This window comes from Amia ocellicauda, chromosome 6 (assembly GCF_036373705.1).
Source record: "Amia ocellicauda isolate fAmiCal2 chromosome 6, fAmiCal2.hap1, whole genome shotgun sequence".
Taxonomy (NCBI): domain Eukaryota; kingdom Metazoa; phylum Chordata; class Actinopteri; order Amiiformes; family Amiidae; genus Amia; species Amia ocellicauda.
The window spans coordinates 7,886,021-7,902,176 of record NC_089855.1 but is presented as its reverse complement, the minus strand read 5'-3'; the positions used below and the strand labels follow the sequence as shown (position 1 = coordinate 7,902,176).

General features: G+C 48.7%; 1 protein-coding gene across 8 annotated transcripts in view; it reads left to right on the top strand.

Moving 5' to 3' along the window:
- Window positions 1-16,156, top strand: part of LOC136750861 (LIM and senescent cell antigen-like-containing domain protein 1) — a 37,274-nt gene that overhangs the window by 10,450 nt on the left and 10,668 nt on the right. For 3 of the 8 annotated variants that reach the window (XM_066705992.1, XM_066705991.1, XM_066705997.1), the window contains exon 1: window positions 9,096-11,983. The exons of 2 other annotated variants lie outside the window; for them this stretch is intronic. In XM_066705992.1, the coding sequence (XP_066562089.1) occupies window positions 11,799-11,983 (185 nt within the window). In that variant the 5' untranslated portion in view covers window positions 9,096-11,798. Of the gene's footprint in view, window positions 1-3,893; window positions 4,216-9,095; window positions 11,984-16,156 lie in introns of those variants that run through there. 3 more of the 8 variants (XM_066705994.1, XM_066705995.1, XM_066705993.1) reach the window with 3 other exon arrangements.

Genomic DNA, 16,156 nt, shown 5'->3' with positions numbered 1-16,156 from the left:
CTTTAAAGTCTGTTCAAAAAGGTCTTTGGCTCTGTGGTGCCCTTCTGTTTAACCCATTTGGTCGTCTTCTCGATTGCGCTATGGTCTTACAGGATGGCCTTAGAGTTGCCTCGTGAAGCTGTGATGCGTTTGAAAACTTTGAAAGCCTTTTCCAGTGACCAGGGAAGCCGCAGTTTATTGCAGGAATGTCACTGAATTGGAAAAATGTGACTGTGGGCTTTTAAGAGCACAATGCATTTCACAAACAACTATTTTAAGCAGACGTTTCCCTAACCGCATCATAGAGGATGCTGGGTAATTGTCTTTATCTGCTTATTTCTTTTGAAAGGCTAAAGGACACAGTTGTAGCGATTCAGACACTGGCTGTAGCTGTTGAATGGGTGCTTTGACTCGAACAGGAAGAGTCCAATTCGCCCCAGTGTGGAAGTGCGGGCCTCCCTGAGGGCCATGAGACCCCGATCGCTGGCAGAGCTCTGTGGGAAACGCATGGCTCGGATCAGAGACGGCCTCTCTTGAGCCATTTTTAGCTTATCTTCATTGAGCTGAGCGAGGACTTCCTGTTGGCTTTTTTTTCTCTCTCTCTCTCTCTCGCCTGGAATTCAGTTCTCTGAGCTGGACGGGTGTTGGGGGAGGGGAGACAAAATGCACATCTGTTACAATAAGAATGATTTCCTTCGCTAATGATCACTTCGTTCCTTTGAGTTCTGTATTTATTATTAAATACAGTTAAAACCTTTAAAGTGAGTGAGCATTGTGGAGTGTGCAAGAGTGGAATGCATTTTTGTTTTTCATCCCCTGCTCCTGAAAGATGAAAGAAGAACGTGTGTGTGTGTTGTGGGGGGTGGGGGCGAGAGACAGTGCATGCATTTACTCAGTCTTTGCAATTCCAGCTATTTACACTTGCCTGAGCTGCAGGACTAGGCTGTGACAGCAGGGGGCGCCATACTCAGAAGGATGTGTTACGGCTGTTGCCCTGGACTGTTTTTTAACACAAAACGTGATTATCGGAGCCAGTTTGTGTGTGAGGTTTCAAAGTGCTTAATCCTTGTGCTGGATTTATCAGTTATTTATTCCCCTTATAAAATAGTGTTGCTGACCTTATTAGGGTGTCCTATACTCTTACTATAATAGGAGGAGATTAAAGACTGACACGCCTTTGAGTCACAGTAATTCATGTTTTACCTTAATGGTCCAAAGAAGTTTGACTCTAAAGCTGTGCTGCTTTGCTCACAATAGACAATAAAGCAGTTGCAGTTCAGTGCATCACCATTTGAGGTCATTTGTGTGTATTTATCAGCTGTACCCGGGACAGCTTGCACAACACAGCAAACATGGGACAACAAGAGTATTTCAATCTGTAAATCCAAACCCAATCAGAGTCGGCAAGAGTGAGTAAAACGCACGGTGCGTGAGTCACTTTAGGGCAGACGGAGAGGGGGCTGTGAAGTATGGCCACAGCTGCATCAGCGCTTTGTGTATCAGAGTAAATCGAGACGTACTGACGGACACTACATGTGTAATCAACAATTAGCCAAGCAGAAGCGACGGAGTGGGTCGTCTCGTGACACTTGTGTCCTCTAATTGACACGTCAATCTGGTTTGAAACCCTTCAACATGCCGTGTGCTTCCTAAATAAGCTAACTGCAATAAGAGTCTGAAGCACTTTGATTTGTATTTTCCTTTGGGTGTTTTGTTACTCGGATTACTGTTTAGCGGTATTTTAACCAGAGAGATGTGCAGATCCTTGGCTGGGAGTTTTCTGAAAGCTGAAGGAACTTCCTGTTGTGGAGACTGCAGTAGCGTCTCGGTCCAGCAGTGGGAGCCCTGATCCCAGTTTTCCATTTGGAGGTATAATGTTGGTCTTTCTGAAAACAGTTATAAACCATAAAGTGATTTGCTTCTCCCGGACATGTTTTATAGTGTCCACACAATGCAGGCACTGTTTTCTACGATCCCCTAATGACACATCCACGCAGTTTTGGAGAAGCTTTAAAAGATAATGACCTGATTCGGGGCGATTTGAACTGGAGCCGATTTCGCCACAAATACCTCGGGTGGGTGTTTCTCAATTTAGCCTGGTTGGTGACCGCTGACCTTTGACCTGTGTCTGTGCCTGAGCCCAGGGGAGGCAGGGGACGGTGTGGGAAGGGGCTCAGTCCAGCAATCTCCAAAAACTCTCTAGAGGAGAATTCCAAGTTTTTCCGAGAATGCAGATTGAGTTTAGTTGAATTTAAAAAGAAATGCAGTTTAAAAAAAAAAAAAAAAGCACAAAACCAGCTGAGATAATAGGAATTGTACTTTGTGGTTTCTGCGTTTCGTTCTCTGTCCTCAGTCTGATGACGACTGCAGATGCGACACCCAAGCAGAGTGAAATATTGCATTTTCACAATCAGCTGAACTCTGACGTTGTGGCTCAGACCGTGCTGTGTGTTGCTGGGGGGTGCGGTGTGAGGAATGCAGCAGAGGGCCAGCCCGGGCAGGCGGGGATGTGATTGGAGACGCACGTCCCCCTCGGGGCCTGGATTCCTGCAGGCCCCTCTCTGGGAGCGCTGCCTGTCTCGGTCTCTGTGTCTGCCACGTCGGGCTGGGAGCGCCGAGTGATTGGAAGTGTGAGATTTGCCACCCCGTTCGCACGTTGGTGTTCACAGGAATGTCTGCTTAACGAGAGAGAGAGGTCCCTCACTCCTCTGGGCTTTGCATCTGTGTGTCTCGTTTGTCTCTGTCTGTCTGTGTGTGTCTTTAAGTTTGTGCCTTGACCTCCGCTCTGCAGTGAGGGATGTTGTACAATTGGCCCCAAGTCATCCTCCAGGAGGTGAAACTGCGTCAGGAAGTGACACGCCTGCGGTTCTCCGAGCGCGGCGCTGATGCAGTGTAAGGCGATGGGCCGGCACTGTTTACTGTGAACACCAGAGCCCGCTGCTGCGAGAGGACAGGAAAGGCAGATGTGAGGCTTTCCGTCCCCCAGCGTGCCCTCAGATTGCCCCCCACACCGGAGCCCCTGTTTCACAAACTGTGTGCAAGGCAGCTGTTTTACACTCAGCACTGACTGTCCTCAACAGCACTGGACTTGCAGTGAGGTGATAGAGCTGTTAGTCGGATAGGTTTGCAGTAATTGTGATTGTGAGAGTGCAGAGAAGCCCCACAGTGCATTTTGGTGTTGTAATGCACGTTGTGTCTTAAGTGTTGCTTAATAAGCGCACATACTTTAGATGGGCAGTTTCTGTGTCTCTCTCTCTCACTCTTTGAGCTCCGAGGTGCTGAGGAATGCGTCTCCGAGGTGCAAGAGGGACCCTTCGTGTGACCCTTGACCCACAGTAGAAAGCACGGGGGCTTCTCGTGTACGTTCCTGCCTGTACTGCAAGGTGTCATTTAAAAAGCAAACTGTGGATCGAGGATTCGATGAAGGAAAGAAACGCTGCCGAGTAAACCAGGCCTGCGGGGGCCAGAAGGGATGGATGAAAGTATTAGTCAGTCATATTTATTCTGGCAGTTCTTCAGAAAGGGTGTGGAGAAAAGGATCTGTGTTTTTTAATTGAAGGAAGGTGGAAATTACCTCCTAGCTGCTCGGGGGAAACGCAGAAGTTCAGCATGTGGGACCAGATGTGAGAGTGAAATGTGTTTCTCTGTTCCGGATCAGGAGAGAAGCCCCTTAGTCTGGCTGCCTTGTGTTTTTTCCGCCACGCTGCTCCGGGTGAAGAGAGGCGGAGCGGGAACGGGCTGCCAGGGGCGTTTACTTTCCCCTGCACTCGGCGCCGGCTGATTCATGTGCAAAGCGTCTCCTACCTGCCGTCCTCGGGGGCTGGGCAGCCCGGCGCTATCACGGGGGAGGGGGGAGACAGCTCATAGGTGTGCAGAGCGCAGGGACACTCCTCTCGGTGTGTCAGTCAGTCCACTGGGTGTGTGCCCTAGAGGGGGGGAAGCAGGAAGCGGGACTGTGGCAGTGTGTGTGAGGAGCTTCACAGGCTCCTCAGGTGAGAGGTCCTCTGGAGCTGCTGGGCAACGGCGAGGAGTTTCCCTTCTCTGCTTGAGCTCTGCCTGTTGTGGAGTGGCTGACCCGGGGACGGGCAGCGATTGAGATACAGGAGAGGACTAGGACAGAAGGGACAAGATGAATACTTTGAGGCTGAAGGAGCTGTCGAATTCGGACTTGTACAGGAGGAGGCAGGAGCGGCCGGACAGCTACGGACTGGGCAGCTTGGACAAGGACCGGCTCAGGTGAGTGTGGCTGTGCAGGGAAACCCACTCGAGCTGCGTGTGTGTGGATGGGTCGTCTCCCGTCTGAGCTTTGACCTGGGCTGGGTGAGCAAGTCATTCTCCCAAAGGCATGCTGTATTTCCTCCGGATCGGCTGCAATCTCACAAAAATGTGCTTGTCATTTGCTCAGGTGCTGGTTTCCCCACCCCCTGCCTCCTGTATCTTGTGCTGTTGTGCCTCGTGTTGTCCTGTGTGTCTGGGCAGGAGCGGTGTGGTTCTGGGTCTGATTAGTTTCTGTGTGTACGACTGAGTGTTACCTATCGCAGGGCAAATAAAACACACGTGGTGCAACGTTTGTGTTTGGATTAAGCTGCATAAGATTAGGCTTTCTAAGAGCAATGGCTGATAAATTATCTCATTGATAAACTGAGCAGCAGCCCTTGTTTCCCCTGTTGAGTTTACTGTGCAGACAGCAGCAATTGTAAGATGAAATGCATTTAAAAATAATAATGAATGATAAATAAAATGTATTTGAAAGTTTGCTCGGCCTGCCGGTGATGTTTGTCTGCAATAACATCTCGAAAGTGCTGCGTCTTTGAGCAGGAACACGCTGGCCTGGATTAATGCACTCTGACATGCTGAGAACCAGTCACCTGAAATAAAAGCCCGTTTGTAACAACAGGGTGCGCAGGACAGGGGCCGCTGCCTCGTCTCCGGGCTTTGAAGTCCTGCCAGGGGCCGTGCCGGGGCCCTGCGCTCGTCGGCCGAGGTATTCGGCGCTGGTCCCGGGGAGATTAGCAAGCCTGAGCCGGCAGGAATGCGCCGTGACCCCCCAGAGGTGACCTTCCTGTGAGAACATGCCAGCCCGTCCCAACCCTGGGCATGGGGGCTGTAGATACAGGAGGGCTTTCTTTACTGGCCCCACATCGACGGCTTTTAGAGTTGAAGTGTCCCCTCTGCGCTGTTTGGGTTTGTTGTCGTATTCGGTGTCGGGCGGCAGTTCAGGGAGAATCGACTCCTGCTCTCGAGTGTCAGAGGAGTTCAAAACAAACACACAAAGCAAATGCTCTTCAGTTCTGCCAGCTCTGAGCCCGATCTCGTCTGCGATGCACAAGCTGCCATAAACCTGGGAAAGTACAGTACAAACCCACGTCCCCCTCTGTTCTCACATCCTCTTGGCCCGCCCCCCCCCCACCCAGTTCCATTATTATCAGTGGAAATGGAAAAATAAAGTAACTTTCTGTTCACCGAGCTGGGACTCGACAGAACACACGTTTCAGTTGTTGTTCATGGTCTGTGTCAGAGGTCTTTAAGTGTAATGAATGATTTTTTTTTCTTAAGTGTGTGTGTTTGTGTATATGTGTGTGTGTGTGTGTATATATACACACACACACATATACACACTGGATAAGGGTGTCTGCCAATAAATAATAATATATAGAGGATTCATCTTGTATCAGTCAATCCGCGTTACTTTTAAAATTCGTTCAATACATGTTGGAAACTGCCAATCATGAGAAATATGTTTAGTTTGAAGTATTTTAACGAACGGAAGCATGACTCCAATAACTTTTGATGTCAGCTACTTGTATATCAATATTTAAACTGCAATTGAAAAAAAAATATACGATACAGTGGGGAAAAAAAGTATTTGATCCCCTGCTGATTTTGTCCGTTTGCCCACTGACAGAAATGATCAGTCTATAATTTTAATGGTAGGTGTATTTTAACAGTGAGAGACAGAATAACAACAAAAAAATCCAGAAAAACGCATTTCAAAAACGTTATACATTGATTTGCATGTTAATGAGGGAAATAAGTATTTGATTCCTTATCAATCAGCAAGATTTCTGGCTCCCAGGTGTCTTATACAGGTAACGAGCTGAGATTAGGAGCACTCTCTTAAAGGGACTGCTCCTAATCTCAGCTCGTTACCTGTATAAAAGACACCTGTCCACAGAAGCAATCAATCAATCAGATTCCAAACTCTCCACCATGGCCAAGACCAAAGAGCTGTCCAAGGATGACATGGACAAGATTGTAGACCTACACAAGGCTGGAATGGGCTACAAGACCATCGCCAAGCAGCTTGGTGAGAAGGTGACAACAGTTGGTCCGATTATTCGCAAATGGAAGAAACACAAAATAACTGTCAGTCTCCCTCACTCTGGGGCTCCATGCAAGATCTCACCTCGTGGAGTTTCAGTGATCATGAGAACGGTGAGGAATCAGCCCAGAACTACACGGGAGGATCTTGTTAATGATCTCAAGGCAGCTGGGACCATAGTCACCAAGAAAACAATTGGTAACACACTACGCCGTGAAGGACTGAAATCCTGCAGCGCCCGCAAGGTCCCCCTGCTCAAGAAAGCACATGTACAGGCCCGTCTGAAGTTTGCCAATGAACATCTGAATGATTCAGAGGAGAACTGGGTGAAAGTGTTGTGGTCAGATGAGACCAAAATCAAGCTCTTTGGCATCAACTCAACTCGCCGTGTTTGGAGGAGGAGGAATGACCCCAAGAACACTATCCCCACCGTCAAACATGGAGGTGGAAACACCACACTAGATGCTGCGGAGGAGTGTAGCCTACTCCTTCAGAGACAAGAGTGTGACTTGTCTTGTAGTGTTGTAGTGCTTTCACTGTGCGTACAGTAACACCAGGGGAGCGTGAGGAACAATTAAACGGTAAAGCACATAGTTACACCCGATTCTTTAAGAAATCAAACCTCCGAAGCGGAAAAACTAAATGCTGAACTCCGATGTGCCCGCCCCTCGGAAGTGGCTGGCGGCGGTTTGTTTTGTCTGGGTCTGGGAGTTAATTCGGTCTTATCAGCCGAGCGCAGATTGCGAATGCAGACTCGCCACGGGCCGAGCCATTGTTTATGATTTAATAGTGTGAAGTGATCGAAGCCTAGAAACCCCAATTTGAAATGGAGAGACTGGTCTGGTCCATGTCACTGTACTGTGAGCACCGTGATGTGGCTGGTGAGGGGCAGCTGGGGCAGGGGAAGGGTTTGGCCATTAGGGACAAACTTAATCCGAACCACCAGCTGCTCTCAAGAGGGGTAAAGAGGGTAGAATTAGTGTGGGGATGGAGAATGATTTGCCCGTCAGGATTCAGAATGTCTTTGCCGACTCTGTCTACCTGGGAGCTGTAAAGCTTTCGTAGCGTCACTCAGTCACCTCGCAAACCAGGCTGTCTTAAGTGTCTCCAAACTTCCGAGCTCATGTAAGGATAGACTTTGTGTCCTGTGGGACAAACCAACACAACTGATGTCCACTTTCATGACAGGCACTGTTGTAGTGTGAAACTGCTGCAGTCGTGTTGTAAGTGCTCGACTCTGATACGGATTTCTGGGCAGCGCCGAGTTTCACAAAGCAAACTGAGAGCGGTTTGTTAGGTTTTTCTTTATCGCGCTCTAACAAAAGGTGCCATTTCGCTCTGTGTACGGAGGACGCTGCCTCTTATCGGCGACCCGAGATATGGGGTCCGGCCGATGGCGAGTGTTTTTAACGAACCTGCCTGAGTATCACACACCCCGGCTCTACGTTGGGCTGCAACTGGTTTGCATCGTGGCCGTTGGCGGAGAAGCGGACAGCTTCAAGTATGAGAAGAGATCTCGCGTCCAAACGCATGCTCCAGATTTTTTATTTACTCAAACGCTGCGAGGCACAAACCATCTGGACAAAACTGAAGGAGTGGATTTATGATAATATAAACCACATGTAAAGTTTTGCAGTGTTTGGATGTTTTTAGGCATTTCTGCCCTATTTGTCTTTGTGTTGCAACAAACCTTCATCGGTTTTCTACAGGCGAACCCTGACTCTATGATCAGTCCTGTCAAACTGTAGGATGTGCTTTAAATTGTACAGCTGCACACTGCGGTCAAGCAGCACGACGGAAATGTTCGTCTAGATGAGTGAAACAAATGCAGTTTCTAAGGGATTAACTTGAGTTGTTTACGGTCAGTGTAAAGTCAAATACCACAATCGTCAGGGAGCCGATACGACTTACGATTTTGTTTCTTTCTGGAGAATGGTGTGTAAAGCTTTCACAGGAGAGGTGCATTGTGAGATCGTGTGGTTTGTAACAGTCGCTCCCGATCCTCTCGGCAAAACATTTCACCCATCACTGTCAGCGGCTACACTTGCTTTTTGATGTGTCCACAGATTACAAATCACACGGAGATGGACAGTGAAAAGCAAAAGACACTGCATATTGATTCACACAATTCCACTGAACAAGATACCTCTCGTGCACCAAACTCCCGGGACACAGCTTTCAGGTGCATGCCCCCCACACTTTGAGATTTAACTCCATTTCCCTAAACACAATGCCATGATTACAAAAGACCCAACATAGCAGCTTCCTGAACAACAGGTCGAGCCCCCCGAAAAGGTGAATCAAACTACACTTGATGCTTACTCCGTTCAGATCAATGAGATTGTATCGATTCGGGGAAGTGTGGGCTTCTGTGCACCCACGTTCAGTTTTGGTGAGCAGTATTTGGCGTGCCGTAGAGAGCGTGCGCTGTACTCACCCGGCCTACAGGAGCCGGAGCGGTGTTTGCTCCGAGGGACGGTCCGTGACCAGCTGCCTGTCGCCCCGGTGTCTGCCGTCCCCGATGGAGTCATTACTGCCGCGGGAATGTGCCTCCCAGCCAGCGTGTCTGGTGTTGACAGTTGGCGCGGCCATATATAGGGCTGCACGGGGCGCCTCGCACCCTTGCGGCAGGACAGTGATTAATTATAGGTCCCGAGTCGGCCATCCGGTCTCTCACACCGCCGGTCACTGGAGCCTGGACCCGTGTCAGTGAATGTGTTTATGTTCTGCCAGCTCTTCGGTTCAGTCTGTTTATGAGCCGCTGTATCTGTGGGCTTTTAGTGTATGTGCGTCTGTGTGTGTGTACGTTTTTTGTTTCTTCTTTTCAATTTTAAATTCTCGGAGGTTGAAACGAGGTGCAAGCTTTTTCCATCTCTTATCTCGTGCCGAAGGAATGCGGACGGCCCAACAGCTTCACAGCGATGACGTCCAGATTTAGACCAGAGGGAGAGACGGGAGAGGCTACAGTTTGTCCTTGCAAGTTAAATGTGACAATGTGGATGATGTATTCTGAAACCCGGCACTTTGATGAGATGTGACGGCTGTGAGCGATCTTCCTTCGAGAGGCGATTGTGTGACCGAGCCATGGCAGGAACGCAGAACATACTAAAGCTGTGTGGAATCTTACAAAGCGAAATTAGAAGGTCGTCTGGTGTGTCTAACGAGCATCCAAGGTCTCCAGAGAGTCCTCCCCTTCGAATACTTTGTGACTTCAGTATCCTTGTACACATATTCTTATACTTTTAGTTTGTAACGCAGATACCATGAGTGTCAGCCACAGGAAGATACGTCAGGTGTCCCAACTGAGTGTACCGTCCTTCTTGCGCATGTTTGTCCCATTGTGAACCTCAATTTAATTGTGTTTTCTTCAATCAATGCCCATAAATACTGTAGAGGAGCACCACTATTTGCCCTCTGCCAGCTCTTGGATTGTGGTCTCATTTGCTCTGTGACTGTAGCTGCAGAGAGGGCTGTGGTCACCGGTCACACGTCTGAGCAGTAAAAGCTGTGCTTTTGTGTAGCGGTGATTTAAAGAGGAGTCCACGGTTGGGGGGCGCGGATACTGGTCTTCCTGGAGCCCCACCTGTCCTTGGGGAATGCGGACCATCTGGCTTGTGAGGAGTTGAGAGAGCGCTTTTCTAGAGAGACTCATTCCTGTTGGGGGGGACGCCAGGTTCTCTGAAGCAAAGACGGGAATGAGGACAATGCCTGGGCGGCTGCACAGTTGCACACCTACTCTTAGGTGTTGAATTGGTCTTTTCAAGTCCAGTACGCCTGCGAATCTTCAGCCTCCTATCTCGGACGCCTCTCGGAGGTCTGAGCCGTGGAGTGCCGCCAAACCGCTTCCCCTCTTGACTCGCTGAGGTGCCCCGGGGCTGACCTGCCCACCCTTGACCTCCATTGGCAGGTTCCGGTGACCTCAGCTGATATATACTCCATGTGGGGGGTGAGAGGTGAGAGGTGAGGGAGAACCTCCTCGCTGCAGGTTTGGTGTCCCCCCCTTCGCTCCAGTCTGACTCGGCTGCTCCAGTGCCAGTTATTGGGGCAGCTTTTCCCACGGCCAAGTCTTGGTAGATGGTCAGGCGTGTGAAGCAGCCCCTCCTGTGCTACACACCCTCCCCCTTTGAAGAGGAAAAAAAACATACACACCGGCAGCTGCTGTTGCCAAGTCCCTAGTTTGGAGATGAGCCGTCCCGGGTGTCTATTTGTGGAATGATGGAAAACACACTGAAGTCCAGGCGACAGGACGGATTCTTCTGGTTAAAAGTCCTCTGTGAAGGACACGGCCCTCAACACCACCGAAAAGCCCTGATCTGGGGCTCTGGAGCGGTGCCTCGGCTCACGGGGGGTAGAGAGTTGGTGAAGTGGCTTACAAAGCAATCGATTGAGGGGATGATAATCATATTACTCTGAATACATGCGCTCACACTGTCCTCCTCCTCTTCCTCTCATCGCAGGGATAAACGCAGTCCACGGGTCCCCTGCCCGTGGCGTCAAACGATTCAGCTGTGTAGCTTAAAGGGATAGTGTTGGATGTTTTGAGTTTCGTTCTATCGGCAGCTGTTTTTCCCCACAAAGACGGACATGTATTAGTATTTTTTTTAAGTGACTTTTGGCAATAAATGCTGTGTCTGGCTTCTAACCACTAGTGTTCCTTTCATCCCGGTCGTTGTTTTCAGTGTCGGAGTTGCTCGAAAACTGCTAATTGTGTGAAGGAAGCTCATCAGGAGATCGAGCAGATTGTTAGAAGCCGAATTCACATATTTTGTCCAGAACTGGCAGCCGGTCATGGTTTAATGGGAGGAGTGGGACAGGATGGGCCCGGGCCCGGCGTGGCACGCACATATCCCACTTTCTCATCGCTTGCCGTGTGGTGCTTTGGTTTGATTTCCAGTGTTCCCGATAGTGTTTCTATGAATTGCGCAACTAAATTAAAACCGTCGATGTGGATTCCGAGCTCTCCTCGACGCGAATGTTTCCCAGCGGTTTTGTTCTGTTCCAATCCAGCTGTTGGGCACAGAAAACTTTTTCTCCTTTTCTTGATTTCCTTCTCTGTGTTTAAACCCAGCTGGATCACTGATGTTTCACCAGGGCTTTTTTGTTGTTGTTGTTTTGGATCAGACATTGTTCTTACTGACACATTTGTAGCTTTTAAACTTGGAAGGGCAGAGCCTCGTTAACAGAATAAATAAAAGCTGGGAGTCTGTGGTGTGTCTCTCTCTCCTGCCACCCCAGCCTCCCTGCACAACCAGTCTGTGCTGCTGACCTCTCTGTGCTGCTGCTGGGCTGTGCTCTTAATTTGAAGCTGTAACCCGGCCCGCTCTGAGGCAGGCGGGGTGCGTAGGGGACTCAGTGCCGAGCGCTGGGCTGTGCAGAGAGATCGGGGGAAGTCTCTCTCCTCACATCGTCTCGCACCGGGCGCTCGCTCAGCTGTGATTCTTTGGATCTGCCGTCCGCGGGTGGGGTGCTTTTTCTCCTGTGTGTGCCAGTCCTGCTGATGGAGGTGCAGAGCAGAGCCATGCCCTGTGCCATCCCGGAGAACGGGGAGCTGCAGCTGGAGGTGGTCAACGGGCTGCAGCTGAGCGACGGCGGCGGCGAGGCCGAGATGGCCGTGTCCAAGTCCCAGAGGAGGCGCAGCGACATCAAGGTGTACAAGGAGTTCTGCGACTTCTACGCACGCTTGTGAGTTGTGCGAGAGACGGGGATGTCCGCAGAGCTCACGGGAGCCGGGCAGGAGTTTGTGTTGATGTGTGGGAGACGTGTTTATCCCAGGATGGGGAAGGTTTAGTGAGAGAGGGGAAAAAAAACAGCCCTGTTTAGGGTTCCTTGTCACTTGGTGATCCTTTGTCCCTCAGCAGGACGTCAGGAAATCTGGATTCAATGTCTCCTATAGAAACACTGTGTGCCATTTGAGATCTGTGTATAAAGTGTTAACTGAATATGAATGTTATTAGTTTTGCAAGTGTAGTAGATTTTGTGTGGATAATACTTTTGTGGGCAGAAACATATTTCTGTACTGGAAGGACACCAGGATTAATCTGTGCTATTTTTTTTGAACAGTCTAAAAGAAAAGCTCACAGTAAAATCAGATTCCTGTGTTGTTCTGCTGTGTCGGCTCTTCAGGGGCCCTGATGTCTTGTGTGCTGTAACTGCGGACGACGTGTTGAGGCTAACACCCTTAGAAATGTGGAGGAGGCTCTGCTGAGATCAGTAAGACTCGTTGACCAGCCTGGCTTTAATCGAAACTGCGGTTGTGTTCCTGTCCGTGTCGGGGCAGAGCTCTGTGCTGACGAGTGGGAGAGGGGGCCCGCCGGGCTACTGGGTGGCAAGAGGTCAGCGGGGGGGGCAATTTATTATGAGCCTTCACTGAGGAAGGGCACAGCCTTCCCATTTCTCTCTCAGCAGTGCCTACAGATCTTCCTGTGAGAAGAGGTTGGCAGGGGTGTGTGCTGGATTTTTGGATGAGTTTTTGAATCCAGACTTCTCAAACTTAAGGCTATATTTCATGAGCTATACGTTTGTGTAAATAATAATAAATAAAGGAAATCCTGTGTTTCTTCTGCCTCAACCCTGTAATCGACCCTCATGTATAAGTCCTGCCGGAACATATGCTAAAACCAATTAGCAGTTGATTGGCTTCATTTCTTATGTTATATATTGACATTAAGGCCTCTGTTTTGGATTTGGTCACCTTATACAATAATCTGTTGTGTAGCTGGACGGCTTTGCTGTACAAGAGATATGCTACAGCAGAAAACACTATTTCTGTATTACATGAAGGAACGGAGGAATACTGGAACGTTTTTGCCCGGGTGACCCAGAGCCAGGCTGGTACAACGTGTGATTATTCACCCCATAGCTTCAGGGTGGTATCTTAAAGCGTGGTCTGCCGAAGAACAAACACCTCGGCTTCACTGGACACACATTTCTCTTAAAGAAGCCTGTTTGTGTACATATTTTTAGCAGGTCTGACTGTTTCCCCACAGACTTCCTGAAGAGAAGCCGCCATCACTGTGAAAGACTCTCTTGACGGTCTGTTGCGTTTTCTCTGGCCGCCTCAGAGATTCGTACAGCTCGGATCTCCAGGCTGGAAGTCCGCACGTCTCGTTGGTGCCTCTTTGCCGGTGACTCGATGCTGATCTGGTCTGATTTAAAATGTAATCAGTGTTCATCCTCGATAACTGAAGCTAGCCTCACCGTGCAAAGCAGCCGCGGCGTTTCTGAGCACTGACAGAGAGCTTCAGACACTGAGGAAGCTCGTGAATTAGGGTCTTCTGTGTGAGTCGGGGGCTCTCTGCATTTTATCAACCGTCCTACTAGACTCTTAGTTACACTTGAGTATCAATCGCAGCCCTGCCTTGTGTCCTGACCATATGCCTGTATAACACAAAGCCTCACCCGAAAGTGCAATCGAGGTTATTGTGCCAGTTTTCCACCACACCGTTCACACGGTGGCTGGGGTTTTACCGCCCCACCCTGCTGTTTTATTACCCTTTCTCTCACATGGTTTTCTTTGGCCGTATGAAATCACTTTTGCACACATACGAGGTTGTATTCGATGTTGTCAGAAAGCCTGATGCTCGGCTCTGAGAGGCTGGATAAGCGGCTTGCGGATTGATTGCATAGCAATCGCTGCTTTTTTATTTTCAGGAAATGTTATCTGCTTACACTAACGCAATAAAAGCCTTTTTTCCAGGGAGTTGCTGGCTTGCGCGGAGGTACAAATACTCAGGGGTCTTGTCATTTCCTCCCTCTGTTCTCTCGCAGAGGAGGGACGGGCTGACGTTTGTGGAGAACAGCTGAAGCTTATGCTCAGCAGTTCTGTATCCAGAAGTAGTCTTGCATGGACTGTAATCAGCTCTTATGTACTGTAAGTTGCTGCAGTATGCGGTGCAGCCCAACACTAGTGACTTTCAGGGTCTGCTGGTGACACATCTTGGACAGGATGGTGCTTGTGGTTTGCTTGTCGGACTCACTGGTACTTGAGATGAAGGTGTTCAATGATGGAGGTACAGGCTGTGGGCCCCCATTTTTCCTGTGCATCAGACATAGGAGAAATAATACTGAGAGAGGGGGAAAGAAACTCACTTACACACACACACGCACCCCTAAATTCATTTAAAAATCTATTGCGTATTTGCGGTGATCAGGGTTTTCCTGGCATTGCTGACAGCAGTCCAAGTCCTTGCCTTGTAAGGCGAGAAGCGCTGTTGCCGGACTTTGTGTACATGTTTGACATTCCCGTGAGGCACGGAGCAGCCCTGACCTTTCGCACAGAGAGCGGCGCGGAGACACTTTCCAGCAGAGCCTTTTCAACTGTAAACAATGACAATGACGTTTATTGCGCGGGACACGGGCCTGCCGGGGGTGTGTCTGGCTTAATCATTAGCTTAGACTTTTTTTTTTCCAAGATTTATCTACTTATCTGTGCAAAATGGATATATTTTATCTTCAAAGGGTCTGTTGTCCATCGTCTTCCTTGACATATTAAAGGGATTCAATTTTCTTATTATAGTAGACCAGCATTGACAGTTATGAAGGCTCTTTAATTCCTCACACAGGCCAGGATAAATCAGGGTTAATCGAGTGGCACTTCTTTGTCCCGGAGTGTTAGGAAGCTTTTTATTGGTCATTGATTGGTCTTGATTGATGGATTTTTGTTATTTATTAATACATATGGAGATTAACTACCCGAAACACATTAGATAGTGTAACTGTGCCTAATCGGGTGAACGAAGCCTTCAACGGCTCTGCTCAGACTGGATGAGAGTGATTTACAGTGTGATAGATGCATAGTTGAGACTGCGAGCCGAGAGGACGTGGCGTTCCTCACAATGACAGACTGCTGTGACTTTCCCTAACAGACTGCAGATGTGAGGCGTCTGTAACTCCTCTCCTCCGCAGAAAGGCGAGATTGAGGTGCCAAGATGCCCCAGTGTGTACGATCCGGTTCAGCGTGGTGCTCTTTTTTTAAGTGTGTCCTTGGTAGCGGTCCAGAGGATAGAGGGGAATCGCGACGGGAAGGAAAGAAAATACTGCTCCTCTCCCCTGTGCAGAAGCCCGATTAGCCTCATCTGTTCAGTTTGGCATTTACTGTCCCGACAGCTCATGTTAAACTAATGTTGACTGCCCTTCTTCTGAAATGTCTCGCAAGATAAAGCTGTGACCATGGAGCTGCCCTGCAGTTGCTTTAAATGGTATTTAAAAACCCAACAGTTCAATATGTATTATAACTCTTATCTTAAGCTCAAATAAAGAGATAATTCTTACAGGTTTCTCAATGATCGTTGCTGTTTTCCCCAGAAACGCCCATGACTGAACAATTGTTTTTTTCCTTCACATTCTTATGCAATACATAGAGATTAGCGATTTGCTTTGGCATGGAGATGCAACCTTTTAGTTGTATGACGCGTGCTTTGACACTGAGACGCGCCGCCCCCGGTTCCTCGCCGGCTGACGAGCGAGAAACTTGGCCGTGTCCAGAGCGATGACATCATTCAAGAGAACAGTAAATTCAAGTGCAGCCTGTTTTACAGTTAATACTAATAATGTTTATACTGTAATACTGTAATGTATTGCTCGGTAGTTTGAGTTTAAGCGTCCCTGGATATGTATTTTTTCCTCCAAATTACACTTTGTATTAATTAAATGAAAGTTTAATTCATATTTTTACATCATAGTGTAGTCTTGCAATAGAAAAGTGTCAAGAACATGTCATCCTGTGAGTTGTGTAAATAGTGTGTCAATCACTCTTCTCTTTCATCTGAATTGAAATTTCAACCTCGCAGGCTGGCCATATTCCGATTCCTCTCTTCTATGGGTCCGTATGAAGGGACGCGGGTGTCCGTGGGTGGG